At 45.5% G+C, this 23,953-nt stretch overlaps 1 protein-coding gene across 5 annotated transcripts in view; it reads right to left on the reverse strand.

Moving 5' to 3' along the window:
* The window catches only part of C8H1orf159 (chromosome 8 C1orf159 homolog), a 637,694-nt gene that overhangs the window by 291,504 nt on the left and 322,237 nt on the right, over positions 1-23,953 (reverse strand). For 4 of the 5 annotated variants that reach the window (XM_069610081.1, XM_069610080.1, XM_069610079.1 and 1 more), the window contains one exon: positions 257-367. The exons of the other annotated variant lie outside the window; for it this stretch is intronic. In XM_069610081.1, coding sequence (XP_069466182.1) covers positions 257-367 — 111 coding nt within the window. The remainder of the gene's footprint in view (positions 1-256; positions 368-23,953) is intronic. 5 annotated transcript variants of the gene reach the window in all.

Consider the following 23,953-nt stretch of genomic DNA (forward strand, 5'->3'; position numbering starts at 1 on the left):
GCAGAACAATACGGTTGTAATTCGGTCTATGAGGCCAAGACGAAATATGTTGATTATGAAAGAGACACAAACAGATACAAATAGGAGTAAGAGATCATCCTGCACCAGGTCAGAAGGGAGCTAAATATATAGTCTCTAAGAGATTCAAGCTACCACAGCATATGATGGAACCTGATATTTAAAGCCTTCAGGCATCAGAAGGTTGTACCCAATCTTAAGAACTTGCCATGTGACACCTCAACAGTGTGCTACTTACCATTTTGGCACCCAGTTATATTGGGAAAGGACTCTCCCTCCTGCAAACTGCTCTCGTTCCTGCACTTCACGCAGGTGCTGCGACCATCTTCGGACCAATGTTGGAAACAACCTGGAGAGGACCAAAAGAATGCAGAATAGGTAAGCGGATACTCAGGAAACTTTGCAGTCCTCATCCACTCAACTAGACGGCTGCCAAAAAGCACAATATTCTGCACTGACACACCTGCTTGCCGCTTGAGAGCACCCTCCGATTGCTGTCCCAGTCCCAGTCAAGAACTTCATAAATGCTTCATCGACCTCCCCTTCCCACAGCGGTAATAACCGTCCTACTTTAGTGTTAAGCCTGTCCATCAGCCCGGTTAGGCTGATATTTACGATTGTAGCATAACAAATGGGAAAAGATTTATGCAGTAAACGCCTAATCTAGCAAGTGCACCTTTGATTGGTGGGCATTTGCTCTCGACTCAATTCAACAAAAATATATTGAAAATTGAAGTGACTTATCAGCAGTGTGGAAGCCTGAAATGCAGAAAAATGTAATTCAGATTTCCTTTCTAAAGCAGTAAAGGAAGGATATCAAGAGTCAACAGGACAGAAAAAGGCAGGAAATGTGTGGTAGAAGTCGCTGAATGATTTAGGCAAGGCGTTTAGGGACCATTTAGGGGATTCAATTACTTTGTCTCCTCTTTCAGAGGATCATTGGCAAGGGAGAGCTGAGTGATACAGACCCAGGCACTCCGAGTAGTTTGGAAAGCCGGACTGTGTGAAATTCACAGGAATGTAGCTTCAAAGAGCACAAAGACTGGGTCCACTTGTCCCTCCTTAGCCTCCATCTCCTGCCTGTAACCATCGGTATAACTTCTCTCCATGTCCTTCCTAGTGTGCCCTTAACAGGTTATTATTACAGGTTAGTATATGCCCTTGCACAGTGCGTTTTCGCTGCATAAAAGCCAGCAGATAGATCCATTCTCCTAGAGAAAGGCTATTATTTACCCTATTGGTAAAAAGGGAGACCCTCACCTGCTTATAGACCCATTTCTTTTTGGACATATCATTTAAAGTTTTTGGCCGTATAATTTGGGGCACATTGAGGAATGGATTTCTGCTAACTTGGTGCTCACCGATATTCAATATGACTTTAGACCAGGAGTGGGCACTTGTGATCAAGCTCTGTACCTGTATTTGTTACCGGAACACTGTGTTCGGTAGGGGTCAACCCATCTATTTGCCATTCACGGGCCTGAGCACCACTTTTGACAAGGTGAACAGAACCAAGCTTTGGATGGTGCTTAGGTCCGTGCGCTGCCCTACAGGGATGTTGAGGGTGTGAATCTATTCATCGGGGAACCTAGGCATGGGTTTGCTTTAGGGAGCTGGGTCAGTGTACTCTTTTTTTTTTTATGTCAGCTCAGGAGTCCGACGAGGATGTGTATTGCCTCAAGTACTTTTTACCCTTTATATAAACGGTCTTCATAAAGCTCTTGTGGAATCGAGTGTGGATTATCCGCGTGTGGGTAACAAGGCTTTCCCTCTTTTAGCATATGCCGATGACCGTATTTATTGCTTGCACCCCCAATGCCCTTAAGAGGTTTAATTAACGTGTATTCGGATTTCATGACTGATCTGGATTTGAAAATGAACACATCTAAGTCAGCTGTTATGACATCTGTCCCAGGTTAAAAGAACATTTTAATGCATAACATGTTGAGCAATGGATCTGTTATCCTGAGGATTTTCGAGTTTGACTACCTGGGAATCCATTTTTCGGCAGCACTGAAGGGACATGCCCATGTAAATAAACAACAAATTAAAATGAGCCGGTCACTGGGTGGAGTGACACGTTTTATGAATATGTGCCAGGGGCAACCACTCAAATTGATGACGAATGTCTATAATGCTCAGACACGGGCTGCGACAAACTATAGGGCTTCACTTTGGGGCTATGAAAAAGTGAATGTACGCCAGATTTGAGAAAATACATTTTTCAAAAAAATAGCTTGGCTTACCGAGCTCGGCACCTACGTTTGCTGTACACACCGAGCTTGTTGCCAAGTACTTGGCAGATGAGTGGTATCAGACTCCGTTATTACATTGGCTTCGCATATGGTCAAATCTCAAGGCAGTTGTTACTCAAGACATGATTCAGGCCCTTGTGCAGAGAGATGCTTGGCGCAAAATTCCCTGGTTACATTTTTTTCATGGTTGCCTGACCGCCAGGTTCGTATGAATGCTTATGAGAAGAATGTTTGCCTTTTGGTTAAAAGACGGTGGGAGTTCAATGAGTTTTCATTGGACTCCAACAGGAAACATGCTATAACAACCACGGCAGATTCCCTGCATCCTATCAAACCTACAGTAACAAGCGATGGATGTTGCATTGTAACAAGAGCCCGCTTTAACTCTTTATTGTTAAAAACTAGCACTGTTGGCTGGCAAGTCAGGCTTAAGACCTCCTTCACTGTATACTTTTCTGTCCATACTATTTACCTTGGAGAAAGCAAACTATCCTTCCTTTACTCAGGCGTAAACATTTTGTACCATGCCATCCAGCATTCGTTTTTCTCCATCAAGCAGATGCACCCCGTGTTGCGTGGGCACCATTATCCCATCTGAAAAAAGCCTGGAGTGCAAGGAGACGTTGTTTGGACCCCTCTTGGAATATGACTGACTAATCGCTAACTCAGGGTCATACTTTTGCTTTTACTGTTAAGTTTTATTCAATGGAATAGAAATGGATTGTATCTTTCTTTCACCAATGCAAACAAACTGTGCCCAAGTTACTGAAACAGCTGAGCGCATGTTGTTAAATATGTCGTGCAGCCCAGACTGTGTATCCACAGTGAGAAGTGGAAAAACGATATATTAAAGCACTAATCTGTGCCGCTCTCGTAATTCGAACTTGCTTGCACATCGCATATTGTCCCTTTGGTTCTATTTCAATTCCCAGGTATCTATAAAAGGGAGTATATTGAATTCTGGACCCTTGTATTTGTAGACTCACTCTGGCGATTTTCTTATTGTTGATGACCATCATCTGGGTTTTGTCTAGGTTGATAGTAAGGCCATTCCTTTTGGCATAGCTCCATAATGCCTCTGCAGAATTTCGAAGACCTTTGATAGTATGGTCCATAATAACTATGTCATCCGCATAGGCTAGAACTGCACAGTGAGCAGGGCCAATCTTAGGAGGGCAGTTATGGACTTCAGATAAGGCTTTTGGGATGTCATGAACAAAGAGATTATATAGTGTTGGTGCTGTCACACAGCCTTGTTTGACACCTCGCGATTGGTCGATCTTATTGGTCCTGTTACCCTTTGCATCTAATTTTAGAGAGACTGTGGTATCCCAATGTAGCTGTTTGAGGTAGTATAATATTCCCTTCGGGCATCCTAGATTTTCTAATTTGGTCCACAGCAAATCTCTCGGCACTAGATCAAAGGCAGCCTTAAAATCAATGAATAATATGTATAATGGAGGACTGTCGGGAGATCTGGCCTTGTTACGGAGTATATCCATTGTGATAGATGTATAAATATACCCTTGTGAAGATTCAGAAAGGGAGCGTCGGAAGCGGCCAGTTCTGTGCTCTGTTACGAGCGCTGTAACGTGGTGCGGCTTGACGCGTATCGTCACGGCAACAGGTCCGTTACTCTAACCGCAAAGGCTGCGGGAGAGTACAGCGCACAGCGAAGCCGAAGGGAAGCGCTGCCGAAGCCCCCTGCTACCCCCGTATACTGAGTATCTGCATCAATGGCCCCGTACGTTGCCTAGGGGCAGGGATCGCGGAGGGCAAGCGGCGGTGGGCACTCGGCTGATACACGCCGTGATACCGAGATACCACAGCCCGGAATTACGGCGGTCCTGCGCCTGGAGCAGCGGCTGCAGAGGGCTCCGCGGGCGGTTCACGGAATTGCAGGAAAGCGGAGAAAAGCAGAGGGCAGCCCGGAGCAGTGAAATCTGCCTACCGGCAGAAGCGCCCATATGAGGACTTGACACTTGGTAAGATCCATCTTAAACCCGGCTACTTTTTTCTTTTCGTTTCTGGGCCGTTTGATTTGGCCTTTGCTAGGTCCTAGGTCCTATATTGGAAGGACCTAATCTGCATTTTGCACTAGGTCGGGAGGCCTAGTCATACGTTGGCCTCATTAGGAAACTGTAGGTCACCCTTGGAACCGGGCTCCATACTTTGCACATAATCTGCTCCCTGTGACTACTTGAATTCCATTTGGATAAGTATATAGCCTATAGACTGTGATCGGGTGCTTGCAATTGAACATATAGGCATACTTAGCCCAGGGAACTGCTAATACACTGCTCTAAACAGTGTCTATACACACGAGACATTGAGTTACCAGAGATTATTAAAGAAGCATCTCAAGACCCATCATGCTATCAGTTAGGAAATGCTCTGCAACGAGATATAATCTACGTAATCAGAAGAGCAGAACCCCGACAATAAAAACAAACAAAAGTAAAGGATCCAAAGAAGCACCTGTGGAGAAAGGTGCAATCACTGATTTCTTCTCACTCCCCAATACCGCTAATATTACAATACCAACACCCCTGATGGATAAATCTACGGGGGGCTCTGGTATGAATACCTCTATGGAGGCACTTGGTGAAAGTGTAATAGATAACAATTCATTATTGGACTTGTGTTTATCTATGCAGAGATCTATGACTCCTTACCCAGGAAGCAATTCGGCTATCCAGAATGATAGCTACCAACACCTGCCTACTCACACACAGCGTGAAACATACAACAGTCTATCTGCTTCTCCAAATTTGGATGTACATTTGGAATCTTCAGAACCTGATTGCGGTAGGGATCAAGGAAAAAGTCAAATAACCCTGGGTGACTTGCAATCTTCAGTTGCATCTCTGCAATTTGCTCTAAACATCCTACTAAAGATGTGCGGGAGGATATTGGAAGTCACCCTTACCCTACCATCAGCAAATAACGGTAACAGTGATCTGCCTCACACGGAAGAGAAGACCATCCAGCCAGACTGCCCGGAGATCGAAGACATTGATTCTAACACCACAATGAATGTGGACGTCTTCTACTCACGTAAACAGCGACGACTGGTGAAAAGAGCCCTTGCGAGGAAAAAGCACCAAATGGCAACCTTAAGACCACAGGACGCAGTGGAGCTGGAAGAAGAAATATCTACTCCTACCAAAGGCAGCACCCCTAAACAAGACAAGAAAAAACCCAAACGCAAGGCACCTCAAGAGAATAAAGGCACTGCTAGCAGGGAGAACAAACTGACTAGCTGGCTTATTCTTGAGAAGAGCACTATCAACAATACTGTTGAGGAGATTGTCTCTAATAAGAGTATTATTGTACCTCAAGCAGATGAGAGATCCAGACCATTCAACATGTCTTGATGAGTTGAAGGACAATCCCGCAGTTGACACTACAAATGCTGTACCAATCAATCCAGCTCGAACAGATATAGTATCTGTACCATTAGGGGAACTTCAAAATGACGACAAAGGCAATAATATACCATATCAAGGTGGAAGGATATGTATTATCAAAAACCTGTACCAAAATAGCGATCATGATTGGCTCTCTAGATCGGCGCTGTTGACTAGACTGTATTCTATACCACAGCTTAGGGTGCTGAGATCAGAAGACTTTGAATATGTGGAGCCCTTGAAAGCAAAAAATTCCAATACCTCGGCACTACACTGTAAATTTTTAGCGACCGCCAATCTGATTCGCAGCTACAAAGCAAGCTTGTGGGAAGTGGATATTGAAGTAGATGCTGATCCAAATATAATCGATCCACAATGGCCAATACATATACCAAACACCAAAGCGGTTGAAACTATAGTACCGAAATTACCTAAAGGAAACACAGTACAACTAGCAGATGTGCAAAATGTTCTTAAATGGCTTGCCGAATCCCTACCGTCGCTCTCCTTAACCCAATGAGATCAAAGCTTAATCACATGGAATTGCCGGGGATTTAGCCACTTATTATCGGCAGTGGGCTCATCTTCTCTGCTAGTAGGGAAAACATGTATTTGTCTACAGGAGACATGGATCACTGCTCCGACACTTCTCAATGGCTATTCAATTCATCAGGAATTAGCCAAAAAGGGTCCCAAGGGAAGACCGTATGGGGGCCTTATAACTGGAATTATACACCCACTAAAATCTTTGAGGATCCACTCGAACGTTGACGAATTTGTATTAGCTGTTGAGGTTGAACTCACTGGTAAAGATAAAATGGAGAAGATGTTAGTGATTAATCTCTACAATCCACCTGACTCTCCACACACAGATCTCATTCGGGATGCTTGTCATTCGTTACTGATTGATTGGATGATAGATTCTGACCACAATCTAGTAACAATTGTAGGTGACTTCAACTGTCATATTATGGGTCCTATGAGTAAGACCAATAACCCATTGCTGAAGAATACAGGCACGATGTGGCATAAGGAGGCGAACGCGGAGGGACTGCTGTGGCTTAATTTTTTCAATGCTTGGGATTTTGAAATCTTGAATGGTAGAACTCCCAGTGACTATCCAGGTCAATCTACTTGGAGAAATACTAGAGCCCGCAGTACTCTAGATTACATCTTTGTAAGTCCATCAATGGCTAATCTGACGGCGGATATGAAGGTCAGTGACAACGACTGGAGCGACCATTCCTCTTTATTGTTAACATTTAATTTTGTTCTTCAACATATTTGCCCTCGATCGATTGGCGATTGGAGAACGAACCACACCTCTTCAAATATTCGCTGGTCAGAAAAACATCATAAAAGCTATAGAAGCTATGAATAAAATGCCAGATATTGGCCATGCTGCTCTCCTCAACATGTCCGGTAATGATATTGAAAAGTGGATAACTTCCTTCTCTCATAAGCATGCTGCTGTGAAGATTAACATAATCGTTCCTGATGCTAAAACAACTAATGCATTTGATGTCGAAATCAGAGACGCTAAAAGAATCTTAAGAGCAGAACTTAAGATGCTACAGAAAAACTCTACCACCTGGGATAGTTACCTGATCTCCAGTAAGAAATGCAAGAATGCCTTTAGATCTTGGCTTAGACAAAAACGCTATGCGTCCAAATTAGCTAAATGGCAAAAGACAGTTCAAATATTATGCACAAGAAACTCCCGCTCCATATGGAGTTTATTGAGTCAGGCCAGAGGCGAAACAAATAGTAGTCTTAACAATCCCATTGACAAGGGCCAGTGGGAGGAATTATTGAGAAGCCGCAATAACCAGTTATCTGGTCTGTCTATGGTGCCGACGGTCTGGAGCAGCCCTGCCCCTCCTTTCAAGGTGTCGATTGATTCATTGATAATCATGATCAAAAAACTCAAATCATTGAGAGCGCCTGGACCTAATGGCCTAGCGAATGTTATACTAAAAAGCAACCCTGAATATTGGGCAGAGGTCCTGAAAATACTGTTTGAAAAAACATTGAAAGACGGCCTTATACCGGACTCTTGGCGAACTGCAACCTTGGTCCCCATATATAAGAGGGGAAGTCGCACAGACCCCTTAAACTATCGACTATTATCTATGTTGGATTCCACTGGCAAATTATTTTCGACATATTTACTACAAGAACTCCATATATGGATGGACAGAGAAAAGATCTTGGACCAATTCCAATGTGGTTTTAGGAGTGGATACTCTACGGTGCACAACCTTATCACAATGGATATACTCCGTAACAAGGCCAGATCTCCCGACAGTCCTCCATTATACATATTATTCATTGATTTTAAGGCTGCCTTTGATCTAGTGCCGAGAGATTTGCTGTGGACCAAATTAGAAAATCTAGGATGCCCGAAGGGATTATTATACTACCTCAAACAGCTACATTGGGATACCACAGTCTCTCTAAAATTAGATGCAAAGGGTAACAGGACCAATAAGCTCGACCAATCGCGAGGTATCAAACAAGGCTGTGTGACAGCACCAACACTATATAATCCCTTTGTTCATGACATCCCAAAAGCCTTATCTGAAGTCCATAACTGCCCACCTAAGATTGGCCCTGCTCACTGTGCAGTTCTAGCCTATGCGGATGACATAGTTATTATGGACCATACTATCAAAGGTCTTTGAAATTCTGCAGAGGCATTATGGAGCTATGCCAATAGGAATGGCCTTACTATCAACCTAGACAAAACCCAGATGATGGTCATCAACAATAAGAAAATCGCCAGAGTGAGTCTACAAATACAAGGGTCCAGAATTCAATATACTCCCTTTTATAGATACCTGGGAATTGAAATAGAACCAAAGGGACAATATGCGATGTGCAAGCAAGTTCGAATTACGAGAGCGGCACAAATTAGTGCTTTAATATATCGTTTTTCCACTTCTCACTGTGGATACACAGTCTGGGCTGCACGACAACTGTATCTACAGGTACTAACCCCTATGATTATTTATGGATTAGAAGCCCTGCAGCTCATGGATTTGGGGTGGCTCCAGATATTAGAAGGAAAATTCAGGAAGAAATTACTTGGCCTCCCAAATTGTATACCAATGGCTATCTTAAGACTTGAATTGGGCCTGATATCTTAAGCACAAGTTCTCAGAAAAAGAGCTGAACTATATTTAAAGATGTCACCAGTTACAGAAAATCCTCTCCTGAACACATTGCACAATGAAATAAATAAATCGTCTTCATTCCCTCTCATGAAAAAACAAATGGAGGAATATCTGGAAAAGATTGGTTGGTCAAATAGGCACAACGGCATTCGAACTTCTACCTTGTGTGCCTTATCTAAAAAATCAGAATTATATGATTGGATTGAAAACTATGCACACTTGGAAGAGTTGAAACGATATAAATGTGCCCAACATATGAGATACATTTTTAAGAAACTGGTTCCCTATCTCTCTCTGTGCCCCTCTCCACAATTAAGACGATTTATCTTATTACTGCGGATGGACAAACTGCCGGTTTTGGCTATCAGCGGGATTATGAGTAATCTCACCAAGATAGAACGATCCTGCCGGTTATGCAAGAATAATATGGCGATTGAATCAGGAAAACATGTATTAACTAGATGTTCGGCCATGCAAAAAACCTATGCAATTTGTTATGGAGACTTTGTCCATCATTTGGACCATATTTGCAGCAAAGATTTTTGGCTTAGGGCGCTCAATGGCTCAGGAATGAAGCTCAATATTGCTATATATAATGTACGGATAACAATTGGAAAATTACTAGAAATAGCTATATAGAGATATTTTACCAACTTTTATTATTGTGAATATAACTAGTCATATGGCTGTTTGTATTAGTTAGGGTTTATAAGAGATATTGACACGCAAGTCTTATAATATAGCTTGAATGTCTATTTTATATAAGTTACATTACTAGATGCGGATTAATGATATTATCTTTGTTTTACTTAAATAGAACTTTATTCTATAAAATGTTTTATTGATTTATATGTGAAAAGCTTATGTTAAGCTGTTAACACATTAATAAATAAATAAAATAAATATACCATTTTCCTGGTAGGTGCCACAAGGGAATGGGGGCTGGAGTGAGGGGTAGAGATGGGTAATGTCTTGCATAAAATTAAGGCTTTTACACAGTGCAGCTGATATGCACTTGGAGGGAAAGCATCTTACGCTGCTCCACTGTAAAGCCGCACCAATTATGATCTGCAAACAAGCCAGCGGATATAAAACATGTTTTACATGTAATAAAGCACAATGTCTGGGTAGGTTCTCAGTTTAAAGCACCTAGAAACGATGGGGTGTTATCAACGAATACACATCTCTATGCAGGTGGAGCAACAACCCAGCGTCTGTGGGCTATATGCTAGCAGTCTCCTATGAGGGAGCATGTGCGGTTACCAGTCATTTGGTCGAAAATAAATGGTCGAATGACCATTTGATCGATGTAAAATGGTCGGGAAAAAAAGGTCGAATTTTTTATTTTTTTATTTATTTGATTCGATCAAATGGTCATTCGACCATTTATTTTCGACCAAATGACCGGACACCAGCATGTGCAACATGCACCCTTATTTCTTCCTTGAATGGAAAACATGAAACAGCAAACCTGTCATGCGCTCAGCATGGTCTGGGGAGCGCTAATCCAAGGGCAGTAGCCTGTTAGACGAGGAGGGGGTTGGCTGGGTGTTTAATATAGGCCGAAAGTCTCTCAGTCTCTCAGACATCAATTTAGTGCTCACCAGCCAGCTCTGTGAAACAAGTAGGGTAGGGTAGAGACTACTGGCCATACCAATAAGAAGGTTTAAGTTACTTACCTGTAACTATTGTTCTCCAGCATGGGTCTGGCATGGATTCACATGCTCATTAATATTCCCCGTCAGGCTGGGAATCCTCAGTAAAAGAAAAAACAGTTTCACTTTCACTTACAAACTGTAGATCACTGTCCTCTGGGTCATACTGCCCCCAACCAATGAAAGTCCTGAATCCCCCCCCCTCTGGAAGCCATCTTCAGATTTGGTAAGCACGTAACAATGCAGTATGACCAAGAAGAGCCGCAGAGGGGTCAGAGGGAGGGTGTGCATGTGAATCCATGCCAGACCAATGCTGGATAACAATAGTTACAGGTAAGTAATTTAGACCTTCTCCAGCATGGGGTCTGACATCAATTCACATGCTCTTCAGCATTGGGTCTGACATGGACTCATTCTCATGAATAACGAATACATAGCAGTGCAACATTACACAATCACAGGAGGCGGCAAGGCTCAACAGAAGCAATTACACTTACCCCTGGAACAGAATCACCTCAAGCAAACAGGTTGCGTAGCACTGCTTGGCCGAATCTGGACTCCTCCCTGGAATCCCTGTCGACGCAGTAGAATCTCATGAAGGTGTGCGTGGACCTCCATGTAGCAGCCCTGCAGATGTCGAGCAGGGGCACACCAGACAGGAACACTGTTGTCGCAGCGATGGCTCTGGTGGAGTGGGCTCTCGGACGGCCGGGCAGCGGTCGGTTAGCCAACCGATGACAGTGTGTGATGCAGCCGGAGAGCCATCTCGAAATGGAAGCCTTGGACAGGGCTTTCCCATGGTTCACAGGACCAAAGTTCACAAACAGCTGTGAAGTCTTCCAGAAAACTCTTTGTGCGTGTCACGTAGAGCTTCAGGGCACATGCAACGTCCAGCGAGTGCAAGACCCTTTCCGCTGGCGACAAAGGTTTTCGGGAACAAAACAGGTAACACCAAAGGCATGTTGAGGTGGAATTCCAATGGAACCTTCGGCATGAAGGAGTGGTGCGTACGTAGCACTACCCTTGATTCGTGGAAAGTCAGGTACGGTTGCTTGCAGGATAGGACCTGGCTCTCACCTACCATTCTGGCAGAGGTGATGGCCACAAGGAAAGCAGTTTTCCACGAAAAAAACCTGAGCGCGCTTGATGCAGAGGTCTGAAAGGGGCCCCCATGAGCCTAGTCAGAACCACGTTGAGTTCCCATGCCGGGGCAGGAGGCTTCACTGGCAGGAAAGATCCAAAAAGTCCTTTGAGAAACTCCTTGATGAGTCGGTGGGACCAAAGTGAAGATCTTCCTGGTAACCTGGTGTAGCGGGAAATAGCCGCGAGATGTACCTTGCCGTAGGCGTGTGTCCGTCCAGCCTTGGCCAAGGATAGCAATTACGGCATGATCTGTAGGGCCTTGACCCTCAAAGGGGTAATCTGCTGTCGCCAGCAGCATGTAGCAAAACGCTTCCACTTGTGACCGTTGCACTTTAAAGTAGAGGACGCCCTGGCTTCGGCGACGACCTCCCTGCAGTCTGCTGGCAACTCATACCCTCCAAACTCTAGGGCTGCAGGAGCCAAGCCCTCGGGTTCAGCAACCCCAGGTCGTGATGCAGGATTGCGCCTCCTTCTCTGGTGAGAAGATCTGGAACCATTGGCAGCTTGATCAGAGGCAACGCAGACAGGCTGAGAAGGTCCGGGGTACCAAATCTGCCTCGGCCACGCCGGGGCAATGAGTATCATCCTGAATTGACCTTGTCTGAGTGCGTGGAGAAGGAACAGAGGAAACGCGCACAGAAACAGCCCTTCCCACGGGAAGGAGAACGCGTCCCCCAGGGTACTCGGTTGGTGGAATCTGCTGGCAAACGTCTGGCATTTGGAGTTCGCCGCTGTCTCAAACAGATCAATCTGGGGCCTGCCCTACTTCATGAAGAGCTGGTCCACCTGATCCTGTCGAAGTTCCCACTTGTGGCAGGTGCGCAGTTCCCTGCTGAGGGAGTCAGCAATGTTATTCTTGACTCCCGCTAGGTGAAGACGCAGTGCCACAAGTCCTGCGCTTCCTTGTAGAGCGCCGGGGAACGAGATCCCCCTTGTTTCCTGATGTAAAACATGGTGGTGGTGTTGTCCCTGAAGATCCTCACCACTTTGCCCTTCAGAGACGGTAGGAAGGACTTGAGGGCCCAGAACACTGCCCGTAGCTCCAGGATGTTGATATGGAAATCCTTCTCCTGCAGCCATAGGCCTCTGGCGTTTAGATGTCCGGTGTGGGCTTCCCAGCCCTCCAGGGCAGCGTCTGTGGTGACCGTCTGCTGGTATGGGGGTTTTGGAATTCCGTGCCCTGGACAATGTTGGAGAAGATTTCCCACCATCCTATCGCCCGATGGAACTCATCGTCGAGAGGGATCTTATCCGCCAAGCTTCCTGACACCTGAATCCAGCGCACGTCCAGACATTATTGTAAGGGTCGCATTTGCAGCCTGCAGAGCTGGACGAGATATATTCAGGTGGACATCATGCCCAGTAACAACTTCATGGCCCGCACTGTGGGCGTCTTCGTCGACGACAGCCGTTGCACCTTCCCTTGAATAGCTGCTATCCTCTCCTCCGAGGGCGATGCCAGGCACGACACTGTATTGAGTCTGGCGCCTAGGCGTTCTGCGATGGCGTTAAGCAGGACACTGGAAAGTTGATGGAGAATCCCAGATCCGTCAGTAACTGGACAGTCCTCTCTGTGTGCCCGTCAGCTAGCTCCCTCGAGCGGGCGCATATCAACCAGTCATCCAGGTATACCTGTATGCCCTGTAGACAAAGATGGGCCGCCCTTGGTGAACACCTTGGGGAGCAGACTTGAAGCCGAAAGCTAGAGCCTTGAACTGGTATGTTTTTTGTGAATGGGAACATGGAAATAGGCGTCCCGCTCCCCCTGCCTCCCCCATCCCCCCTGCCCCCCCTGCCTCCCCCTGCCCCCCCAACAACCCACCCCCCTCCCCTCACCTCCCCCCTCCCCCTCCTCCCTACCTGCCCCCCTCCCCATCCCCATCCCCCCTGCCCCCCTTCCCCATCCCCCCAACCCCTATCCCCTCCCCTCCTCCCCCCTGCCCCCTCCCCATCTCCCCCACCCCCCTCGCCTCATCCCCCCCTGCGATACCCCTGGTTGAATGAGCCCTAAGATTTTGAGGAGGCTCTTTCCCTGCCAATTTGTAACATTCTAGAATGGCTAAGATAATCCATCTGGAGATGGTCTGTTTTGTAATTGACAATCCTAGTTTGTGCCCTGTGTAACCTATGAATAGTTGGTCTGATTGTCTGATCCTAGCCAGCCTGCTGATATAAAAACTCAAGGCTCGCCTTGGATCCAGCCTATGTAGCCTCTCTTCCTCTTTCCTTGGATGGGGAGGAGGATAGAATGGTGGTAAGGTTATTTTCGGAGTGATGTGGAATTCAGAAACAACCTTTGGGAAGAAATTAGGCTTCACTTGTAGGACAACTTTGTCCTTGTAAAAAATTGTATGAGGAGGTTTACAAGATAGGGCTTGTAATTCGCTCACCCTCCTGGCCGATGTCAAAGCCACTAATAAGACAGTTTTAAGGGTGAGAAATCTTAACGAACAAGAGTGGAGTGGTTCGAAAGGAGTATCCATCAGGAAATTCAAAACTAAATTTAAGTCCCATAAGGGAACTTGGAACGGTCTCGGGGGATAGACATTAGTTAACCCCTTCAGAAATTGTATTACTAATGGTAATTTGAAATATGATGGGTCCTCTGCAGTGCGCTTGAAGATCGACAGCGCTGCAAGGTAGCCCTTGATTGTACCAACTTGAAAACCTGAATTCGCCAAATAGAGTAGAAAGGATGGCACCATTGGTGTACCACATGAAAAGGGGTCAATATTCTTTTCTCTACACCAGCAGCAGAATTTGTTCCAGCGGCAGCGGTATAAAGTTTTTGTTGCTGGGCTTCTGGCTGAAAGCAACACCTCCATGACGTCATCTGCGAGGTCCCAATCCTTGTATCTCAACCTTTCAGAAACCAAGCGTGAAGGTTGAGGGTTCTGATGTCTGGATGGAGAACCTGACCTCCCTCCTGTGAGAGAAGATCCTCCCTGTGTGGAAGAAGAATTGGAGGGCAGATGGACATGTCCAGAAGGTCCGGGTACCACGTTCTCCTGGCCCAGTCTGGGGCAATTAGGATCATAGTCTTCCGGAATCTTCTCAACCTCCTGATCATCTGAGGAATGACAGGGACTGGAGGAAACGCGTACAGAAGTGGAAACTCCCGGTCCACTACGAACGCGTCCCCTAGAGCTACTCTCGGGGGAAATTCCCTTGAACAAAACTGATCGCACTTCCTGTTGATACTGGTGGCGAACAGATCCACTTGAGGGGTTCTCCAAAGGGCAAAGATCTCTTGAAGGACTTCCTGAGCTATCTCCCACTCATGAGAGACTGTGTTCTGCCTGCTCAGAGCATCCGCTGTCAAGTTCTTCTCTGCGGCTAAGTGAACTGCCGATAGAGAGATTCCTTCTTGGATTGCCCAAAACCAGAGCTGCATCGCCTCTCTGCACAGAGGCAGTGATCCTACGCCTCCTCTTTTGTTGAGGTAGTGCATGGCCACTGTGTTGTCCGTCATTATCAGGACATTTTTCCCTTGTACAGATGGCAGAAAAGCCTTCAGCGCTGGTCTGATTGCTCTCAGCTCTAACAGGTTGATATGTAGTCTGGACTCCGATGTAGACCAACGACCGCTGATGGTCAAGTCGTTAGCATGGGCTCCCCACCCTGTGAGTGAGGCATCCGTGACTATGGTTATCTCCGGCCATGGTTGCCAAAACAGTTCTCCTTTCAAAATGTTCTCCTGACAGGCCCCACCACTGAAGGTCTCGAGCCACCTTGTCCGGAACCTGAAGGAGATCTGTCATTCTCCCTGAGAATTGCGACCACTGAGTTCTTAGTGCCCACTGGAGAGATCTCATTCTCAGGCGAGCCTCTGACGCAAGGGAAATGCAGGATGCCATGAGGCCTAGCAACCTCAAAAAGTCGAAGGCTGGGAGACGTTGGGCATTTTGAAACTTGATGACCATCTGCAGAATATCTTGAGCCCTCACCTGTGGTGGCGAGGCTTTCCCCAGGGAAGTGTCCAGGACCGCTCAAATGAACTGGAGTGTCTGTGATGGTATCATCTGTCAATTCTTTAAATTGAGGGAGAAGCCCAGTTTGTGAAGAAGTGGCAGACATAATCTAGTTGCATCTGAGCTTGTTCCGAAAATACTGCTCTGATCAACCAATCGTCTAGGTAGGGGTAGATGTGGATCCCTTCCCTCCTTAGACTTGCAGCCACTACCGACATTAGCTTGGTGAAGACCCTCGGGCGGAGGTTAGCCCAAATGGCAGTACTCGAAATTGATAGTGAGAGTTGCCAATTGCGAACCTCGGGTATTTCCTGTGTTTGAGATGGATTGGCACATAGAAATAAGCATCCTGAAGGTCCAGAAATACCAGCCAGTCCTGAGGCAGGAGGGCCTGAAGGATCTGAGAGAGCGTTACCATCTTGAACTTGTCCTTCCTGAGGAATTTGTTCAATTCTCTTAAATCCAATATGGGTCTCAGTCCTCCGTCCTTTGGTATCAAGAAGTAGGGGGAATACCAACCCTTGTTCCTCTCCACTACAGGTACCGGTTCTATGGCACCTTTCTCTAGCAGGTCTAGAATCTCCTGCAAAAGGAGCGGATCTGGAAACTTCAAAGAGTTGTTCCCCGGTGGATGACTGAGGGGTGCGTAGGAAAGGCAGGCAGTAACCTTGGGCAACTGTCTCCAATGCCCAAGCATCTGACGTAATAGCCTGCCATTCCGTCAGATGTTGAGTTAACCTGCTCCCTACTGGTGTTTTGTGAGGAGAGTCCTCAGAGCTGTTTAGAAGCGGCTGATGCAGATGTCGAGGGTAAAGAGGCACCTGCTGTTGCTGCCGCTTTTGTACTTTTAACCCGTCCACCTCGGGTGAATTTCTTTTGGCCTCTGTCCCCTTCCTCGTCCGAATGCGGAATAGAAACGAAAGGACCTACCTTCTCCAAGAGGTTACTGAGGGGCGATAGGGAGTTTGCCGTATTGCAGCTCCAAGGGATTTTGCTGCTGCCTTAGATGTTTGTAACTTCTCTAGACTGTCATTAGCCTTTTAAAGAAGAGCCGTCAAAGGGCATATTCAAAAGTCGGGCCTGAACGTCGGGAGCAAAACCAGACTTTCGTAACCATGCAAACCTGCGAATTGTAGTACTTGCCGCCATAGCCCTGTTGATACTGTCAGCAGAATCAATGCCAGTTTGAAGGTATTCGCACATTGCGTCTTTACCATCTTTAATGATGTTCAGAAAAGCTTCCCTTTCTTCTCCTTCCGGGAGGCAGTCAGCCGCTGATGAAGCACACTCCCAAAGTGTATGGCTGAATCTTGCGAGCTTACAAGTAGCATTAATGGCAAAGTGTATGGCTGAATCTTGCGAGCTTACAAGTAGCATTAATGGATTTAAGTGCCATGCTACATGCAGAAAAGACCTTTTGTGACATAGCGTCCAATCTCTTGTCATCCCTGTCTTGTGGAACAGTAGGGTATGCAGATCTACTGTTTGATGAAGTTGCTGGAGTTGGATGTTTTGACAAATATTCAGGGTCAGAAGCAGATACCCTATATTTGGCAGATAGTTTCTTGTTAACTGCCGGGATAACCTCAGGAGTTTCCCAGTTGGACGATATTTTCCTCTGCAATGCAGTATGGAATGGAACCACAGGATCTTCCTGTGGGCCTTTAATCAAGATGTCTGTAAGGTCATCTTGTTGAAAAGTAGGTAAAGTTGTAGACCAACCCATGAATTCTATTATTCTGGCCATTAAAGTTCTATAAGGGTCTCAAGCATGTTCCCCTGGGTCTGGTTTGGCAAATTCTGCTTCTGGGGAAGTATCCAACCCACTTGCATCATGCAAGTCCTTCAACCTATTTTCTTCAGAGATAAATTCCTCTGGTACAGGTGTTGCAGTTCTCTGCAACCCAAAGGGTCTTTCCTGATCAGAATCCTCACCTTCTTCATAAATGGAGGCTAAGACATTGAAATAATCTGACCTTGAAAAAGGCTTAAAACCCATTTCTAAATCAGAAGGGGCTAAGCTTGTGGTAATTGGTCGAGAAAACGTCGACGTCGTCGACGCAGAAGTCAAAGGCTTTGAAGAAACCGAAAAGGGCGTCGAAAAGGTATGAAGTGACCTCGAAGAAATCGAGAGGATCGGAATCCTACTCGGAGTCGTCGAGGTTATCGACGACATTCTCGAGGTCATGATGGGAGCCCTCGGTATGACTATTGACTGCGGGGTAGTTACAGTTGTAGGTTTCTCCTTTATCGGCGTCGACATCTGCGACGATTCGACCGATCTATGCGTCGACGGGCCCTTCGATAATGGCGTCGATGATGCAGATTTATGAGTCGAAGGGGCCTTCGTCGAAGGCATCGATGACGCAGTCTTATTGCTTTTTATCGAGGGTTCGGAACGCTCTCGAGCAGTTTCTTTCGCCGGGTGCAACGACTCGCGGCGTTTCGACTTTTTGGGTCTTTTACCCAGGGTATCACCTTTAGCTGTCTCCGAGGGGGTCGAGGCTGCTTTCTCGAAGACGCTAAGCATCCTTTTTCGGGATTCCTCCCACTTGGCTGGAGAGCTATGTTTTTTGGGGCAGGTGACCCTTTCAGGGGAAACAGAAGACGACGAAGAAGGAGATGTTTGACGCCTCTTTTTCGAATATCTGGATCTCGAAGAGTGATGGGAACTACTTCGAGACCTCGAACGAGAATGTTTAGCGTGACGGCGAGGAGAGGAATGTCTCCACTCTGCCGAGGAAATTTTCGAAGGAGTTTTAAGAGTCTTACCTCTTTTGAGCTTCCCCTTACGCTCCTTCAAGGCTTTCGCCGTCATGGACATGCAGTCCTCGCATTCTGAACACTGGTGCTCCGATCCCAGGCACCACAAACAGATCCTGTGAGGATCCGTCAACGACATTTTCTTTCCACAATCTCAACACTTTTTAAAACCGGACCGTGGTGTCGACGGTTCAGATGAGGAAGCCATCAAAGCGAGTAAGAAATACTCGAGGAATAAGTATAATATACTTTGAATACCAAAGTTACTTTAAATATGCAGATAACAAGGGGGGTCTCAAGTAACTTTGGGTCTCACCCCAAGTTACTAGGGGAATCCATACGTGGACCCCTTGCTCGCTATTCCTAGAGAGGCACAGCTACACCCTACTGATGAGGTTCAACCAGACCGAAACACGTGTCTGGGGTTGCTCTTGGAACTCTTGTTCAGAGGAGAATTGCCTAGCATTTCGGTGCTGGACTGCCCCAGGGCAGGACAAAGACTGATATGTTTGGGATATTTCTTCTCTGTGAAAGATAGTGAGCTAAAGACTCTGGGTAAGGCTCTTGTAACCAGGACTTATGTCTGGCAGAGAGTCTCCCAGGACCCCCCTTGTTATCTGCAGAGAAACAGACATGTAACACACATCAGCTGGTTAAAAAAAACAGGTTGGAAACTTGTGGATATCAATATTGTAACAAAAGCCAAGATCAGCTTATGATATACAGAACATTTGAATTCCAACATAGGGTAGGCAACAATTTCCGGAAACTAAAATGTGTCAATAGACAATTCCAGAAATTAATTTGAAAAGTTTGTTTTACTTAAGTTTCAGATACTGCACCCATGATTTATGGCCAGTCTTCCTTCAGGACCAAGAGTATTTTTTCACGTCCATAAGTTATAAAAATATCTTAAAAATAATCAAAGCAGTAAAACCCGAAAAAGTTTATTCAAAAATTTAACAAATTAAAGGTACATGAGACATTAGATGCAGCTCTGCTGCTTCGTGTTTATGAATTTATCTATTTTACTATGTATTTTATGCTTAACCCCAAACATCCTGTGTGCTCTACATTTTCATTTTTTATTGTGCTTGGGTGCCTTGAATTGATCAGTTGGAGCCTTGGATTACCCATTGCTGGTAGCAGCAGTCTGTTGCCGCGGCTCCTTCGGTCACGTGATCCTTCTGCCGGCACTTATGTGACGGCAATCAAGGCAGCACAAAGGGCACGCATAACGCTCTCAAAAGGCAAGCCTGTCTGTGCTCTTTCCAGCCCTCGGAAGGGCCGTGGACCCATGCTGCTGCCATATGTAACCCTGGCAAACATTACTCCAGGATGGAGCGACTGGCATTAGCTCCCAGAAACACCAGCCTGATCTGTTTTTTTAACAGAAAACTGGCTCCATTATTCATTTGGCCCAGAAATTGTGCAAGCTCTACCGGCTAATTATAAGACTCTTTGTCAGCACAGGGGTGCATTGCGGCCTGGTGGTGTTCTTGCAGTTATCTTTCAGTCTTAACTCAACTCTGTGATTGTGCCTTTTGAGCATGCTCTTAAGATGGAGGCTGTGTTAATACGCTTCGTTTTATCTGCCTCATAGACCTTTCATACGCTTATAGTTTACCGTCCTACTTTTGATTCCTCCTTTCCTTTGGCATTTCCTGAGCTGGCAGCCGATTTAAAACTAGGGTTTGCAAATATTTTCATGAAAGGAGATTTTAACGTGCATCTGAATGACCCTGCCAATTTAGGCCCTTTGAGGCCCTCCCGTCGGCATTCACGCCCAGTAGAGCCCTGGTTCACCCCTCAATTGGCCAAACTAAGGCTTCTCTGCTGGCCAGCTAAGCAGAAATGGAGGGGCGGGTATTGTGCTGAGTTGAGAGCTCTGTTCCATAGTTCACTTGCAACCTATCGTAAAGCGATTTTTGAGGCAAAACGCTTTCCTTTCACAAAGCATGTGGAAGCCGTTCTGAATCAGCCCAAGGAGCTCTTTAAGATTTTCAAGTCTCTGTCTACTGAGGATGCCTTCCGTCCCCCCTCACAAGCCGTATATGACTCTGTCTATGTACTTTCTGGATAAAATGTTGGCTATTCGTCAGGAGATTGCCTAGTCTACTGTGTCTCTGCCTTTTCAGGTTGACCCCAATCCAAACAGATTTGCTGTCCTCCTAGCCAGATTTTCCACTTTTTTCCCCAGTGGATATCAAACGCTACACAGAAGAGGTCAGCTTCACCTCTGGACTCTATTCCTCTTTCCACCATGAAAACTATTATTGCGGCCATTGCTCCTGCCGTGACTGCTGGTGTCAATCAATTATTTTCATTGGTTTCCATTCCAGCTATTCTTAAACATGCTTTGGTGATCCCACAGTTAAAAAAAGCCCACTTTGGATCCCCTTTTTTCTGCTAACTGTCGTCAAATTTCCTTACTACCTTTTCTTATGAAGCTTCTAGAATCCCTGGTTTCTCCTCTACTTTCTTCTTTTTTTGAAAAGTCTTCTTGTCTCAGTTGTGGACGGCATGACTCGTCTGTCCGATCAGGGTAGGGTGCGGGTGCCAATCCTTTTAGATCTTTCGGTGGCCTTTGATACCGTTGACCATTCCACCCTGCTTCTTCATCTGGCCAGTGCTGGTATGTCTGGCTCTGTCCTGGTTTGGATCCTTTTTTGGTAAACGTTCCCAGTCAGTTTTCGCTTTGTCCTTTTCAATCTAATCTTACTTCTATGACTTGTGGGGGTCCCCAGGGGTCTGCGCTTTCTCCTATTCTGTGTAATGTCAACATTCAATCTTTGGCCAGGCTCATCCAGACCCACGGTTTCCACTGCTGCTCTTACGCCAACGATACAGATTGTTGTGCATCTCGATCTGGCTGCAGCAGAAGCAGTTGCTCGTCTGCGCCGCTGTCTCGAATACGCAGGTAGCTAGATTAATCAAAACTGGCTGAAGCTGAATGCTGACAAATCAGAGGTTTTGGTGGTCGGGCTCCATTAATCAGATTCTTTCTGGACACAGACCTTCTGGCTGACTTTCATAGATCCTCTTCCGACCCCTGTTGCAGTGGGGAATGACCCGGGCTGTAAAATCTCGGCGTCTTTTCTGCAGAAGCTCAGGACTGCATGGTCTGCAAAAATGGCTGTTTGAAACTTAAAATTCTATGGAAGGTTCTTCCTTGTTTGCCAGCGCATCTTCGCGTTTCAGTGATAACCTCCTCCATCTTCTGAATACTTGATTATTTTAACTCCTTGTATGTAGCTCAGCCTCTCCATCTCCTGAATAGGCTCCAGGTGCTTCAGAATTCTGCAGCTAGGGCTGCTACCGGCACCGCTCTGCGTAGCTCCATCTCACTAGTTCTTCCCCATCTACACTGGCTACCGGTGGCTTGCCGGATTGAGTTTAAGACTCTTTGCATTGTCCACCATGCTTTCTATGGAGTGGGAGCAGAGTACTTTCAGGAGAAGTTCTGTTATGTACCAAGTCGTACATTAAGATCTGAGCTTGCTTACCACCTCTTGCAGGTGCCAAGGTTTAAGCATTCACGGGCGGAGGAAGGGCCTTCTCGGCGACTGTGGCTATCCTTTGGAACAACTTGCCACGCTCTCTCCACACGACTGATAACAATCTTTTGTTTCGTCGTCAACTCAAGAGTCTTCTCTTCTGATTTTCTTCCCTTGGTTCTTTTAGCGGATCTCCTCTCAGTTCACTAGCACCATGCTGCCTTTATTGCAAATCTTTGCGCTCTATAAGTTCAACTTAACATAACATAATATGCCATATCTATTGTGAGATGGAATTATTTCCATTTTTAACTGTACATTTTGCATTGCCAGAAAAAGAATATTTACTTTCTAAAAAAGGACACATTGCAAAAAAATAAAAAAGGCTCAAGAAAATCGTACACGTCATGATGTAAATAAGCAAAAATAGAGTAGTTGTAAACTTACTCCAACAGCTTCAAAGGAGATCCAGTATTTTAATAGTTTGCTGCTGCTTTGCAGACTTGTTAGAGGAATGGTATGCATGATCAGCATGGTATTAAACAGTTCTATAGTATAGCTACAAATTATAAGTGGCAACAAATGTTGGGTACCTCAGGAGTAGATTCACGAGTCTCACATCCTGATGCTGTAAATAGGACATTTGCACAGGTTTATTGCTAAGGCATTTTGATAGTTACTTAAATGCGTTTGAACCCTGTGTGTAGGTGGAACCTGAAATATTAAGTATTTTCTAGGCCATTCTACACCTTTGAGGAATATTGTAATATAGCTGCAAAGACAACGCCATATTACAAGTAAACACAGCGTATTTGAAACTAAAATAATGTTCTTCATAGGTCCAGTGGGTGCTCCCAGCAGCTTTGTCAATCAAGCCTTCCCCCTCCATGGACGCATCATGCCTCACCACCTAATGCCCACCTTAGCTCTGGCCTCTCGCAACTCCATGCCCCACTGTCCTAAGGCCATCAAACAACTCTGTTATGGACAATATGTTCCATTTTCAAATGCCTAAAAATCATTCTCTTTCTCAACACCAAAGTTTGGGTTACCAAGCCTGCCACACACTTGGGTTCAATCTTATAAACGCTAAATATACAACCACGGATTAATCTTTTTTCAGACTAATATCAATGTTATAACAAGGCACATTTACAAAATATAATTAATCCAATGGAGGTCTGGATCGCATAGCCAAAAACCTCATCAAGCAAGTTGCACTGTGGACATTGTTACATCTGATGTGCAGTATTCTGAATACTGACTGGTGTAATCAAAGACCTTTATTGTACCACACCAGTGTTAGGCCACATGGATACTTCTTGGTGGAAAACCAGAAGTAGGACTCGGACCAGAGGACATGGTTCAACTTTAGTGTATTTAATTGAAGAGAACGCTTTACTGGCCCTACTGCTAAAAGTGGATTCCCATTGTGGCGACAAGGAATGAAGAGACTGACTGACCAAGTGGTGCCATAGTGATTGCTATAAACATTTATTCAAAGAAAAGATAAACCTATCTGTGCTTGACTCTAATGGGATTTCCCTACCTAAACTAAAGAAACTTGGTTACTCATTTGGAAGTCCTTGAAAGTCCAAATCAAAATGCATTACTTCTTTCTCCTGGATGCACTGTCTCAAAAAACAGTCTTCTCAACGGAAAAGTTCCATTAATGTTCCCAGCTTTTCGCAAACAAAACAGATCTACAGAATCCTTGTGGGGCTAGGAGAATGACTCCCTTCTCCTAGCTGGTTCCCCAATGTTCCATATAGTTGTCAACAAAACTCCTTCAAGGAAGTTTCAACACAATTCTCTTTCGTTATACTCTTTATCCTGTTCCCACTGGGACGATGAAGATGAGCACTGAGTCCCTCTCGACTCTCCAGCACCACACTCTTGTGGAACTGCCCAGGGAATTGTGCTACAAAATGGTCCACTATCTACTGCTATGATTTACAGTCTCGAGTCAGCGGTCGCGGATTCACTCACTCTGCTTCAACAACTTCTTTCACGCAACTTCTACAGCCTGCTTCTCTCCAAGGCCAATTACTGCTGGCGGTCTCGT

Source organism: Ambystoma mexicanum, chromosome 8 (genome assembly GCF_040938575.1).
Source record: "Ambystoma mexicanum isolate Mex_15411 chromosome 8, UKY_AmexF1_1, whole genome shotgun sequence".
In the NCBI taxonomy this organism is placed as follows: domain Eukaryota; kingdom Metazoa; phylum Chordata; class Amphibia; order Caudata; family Ambystomatidae; genus Ambystoma; species Ambystoma mexicanum.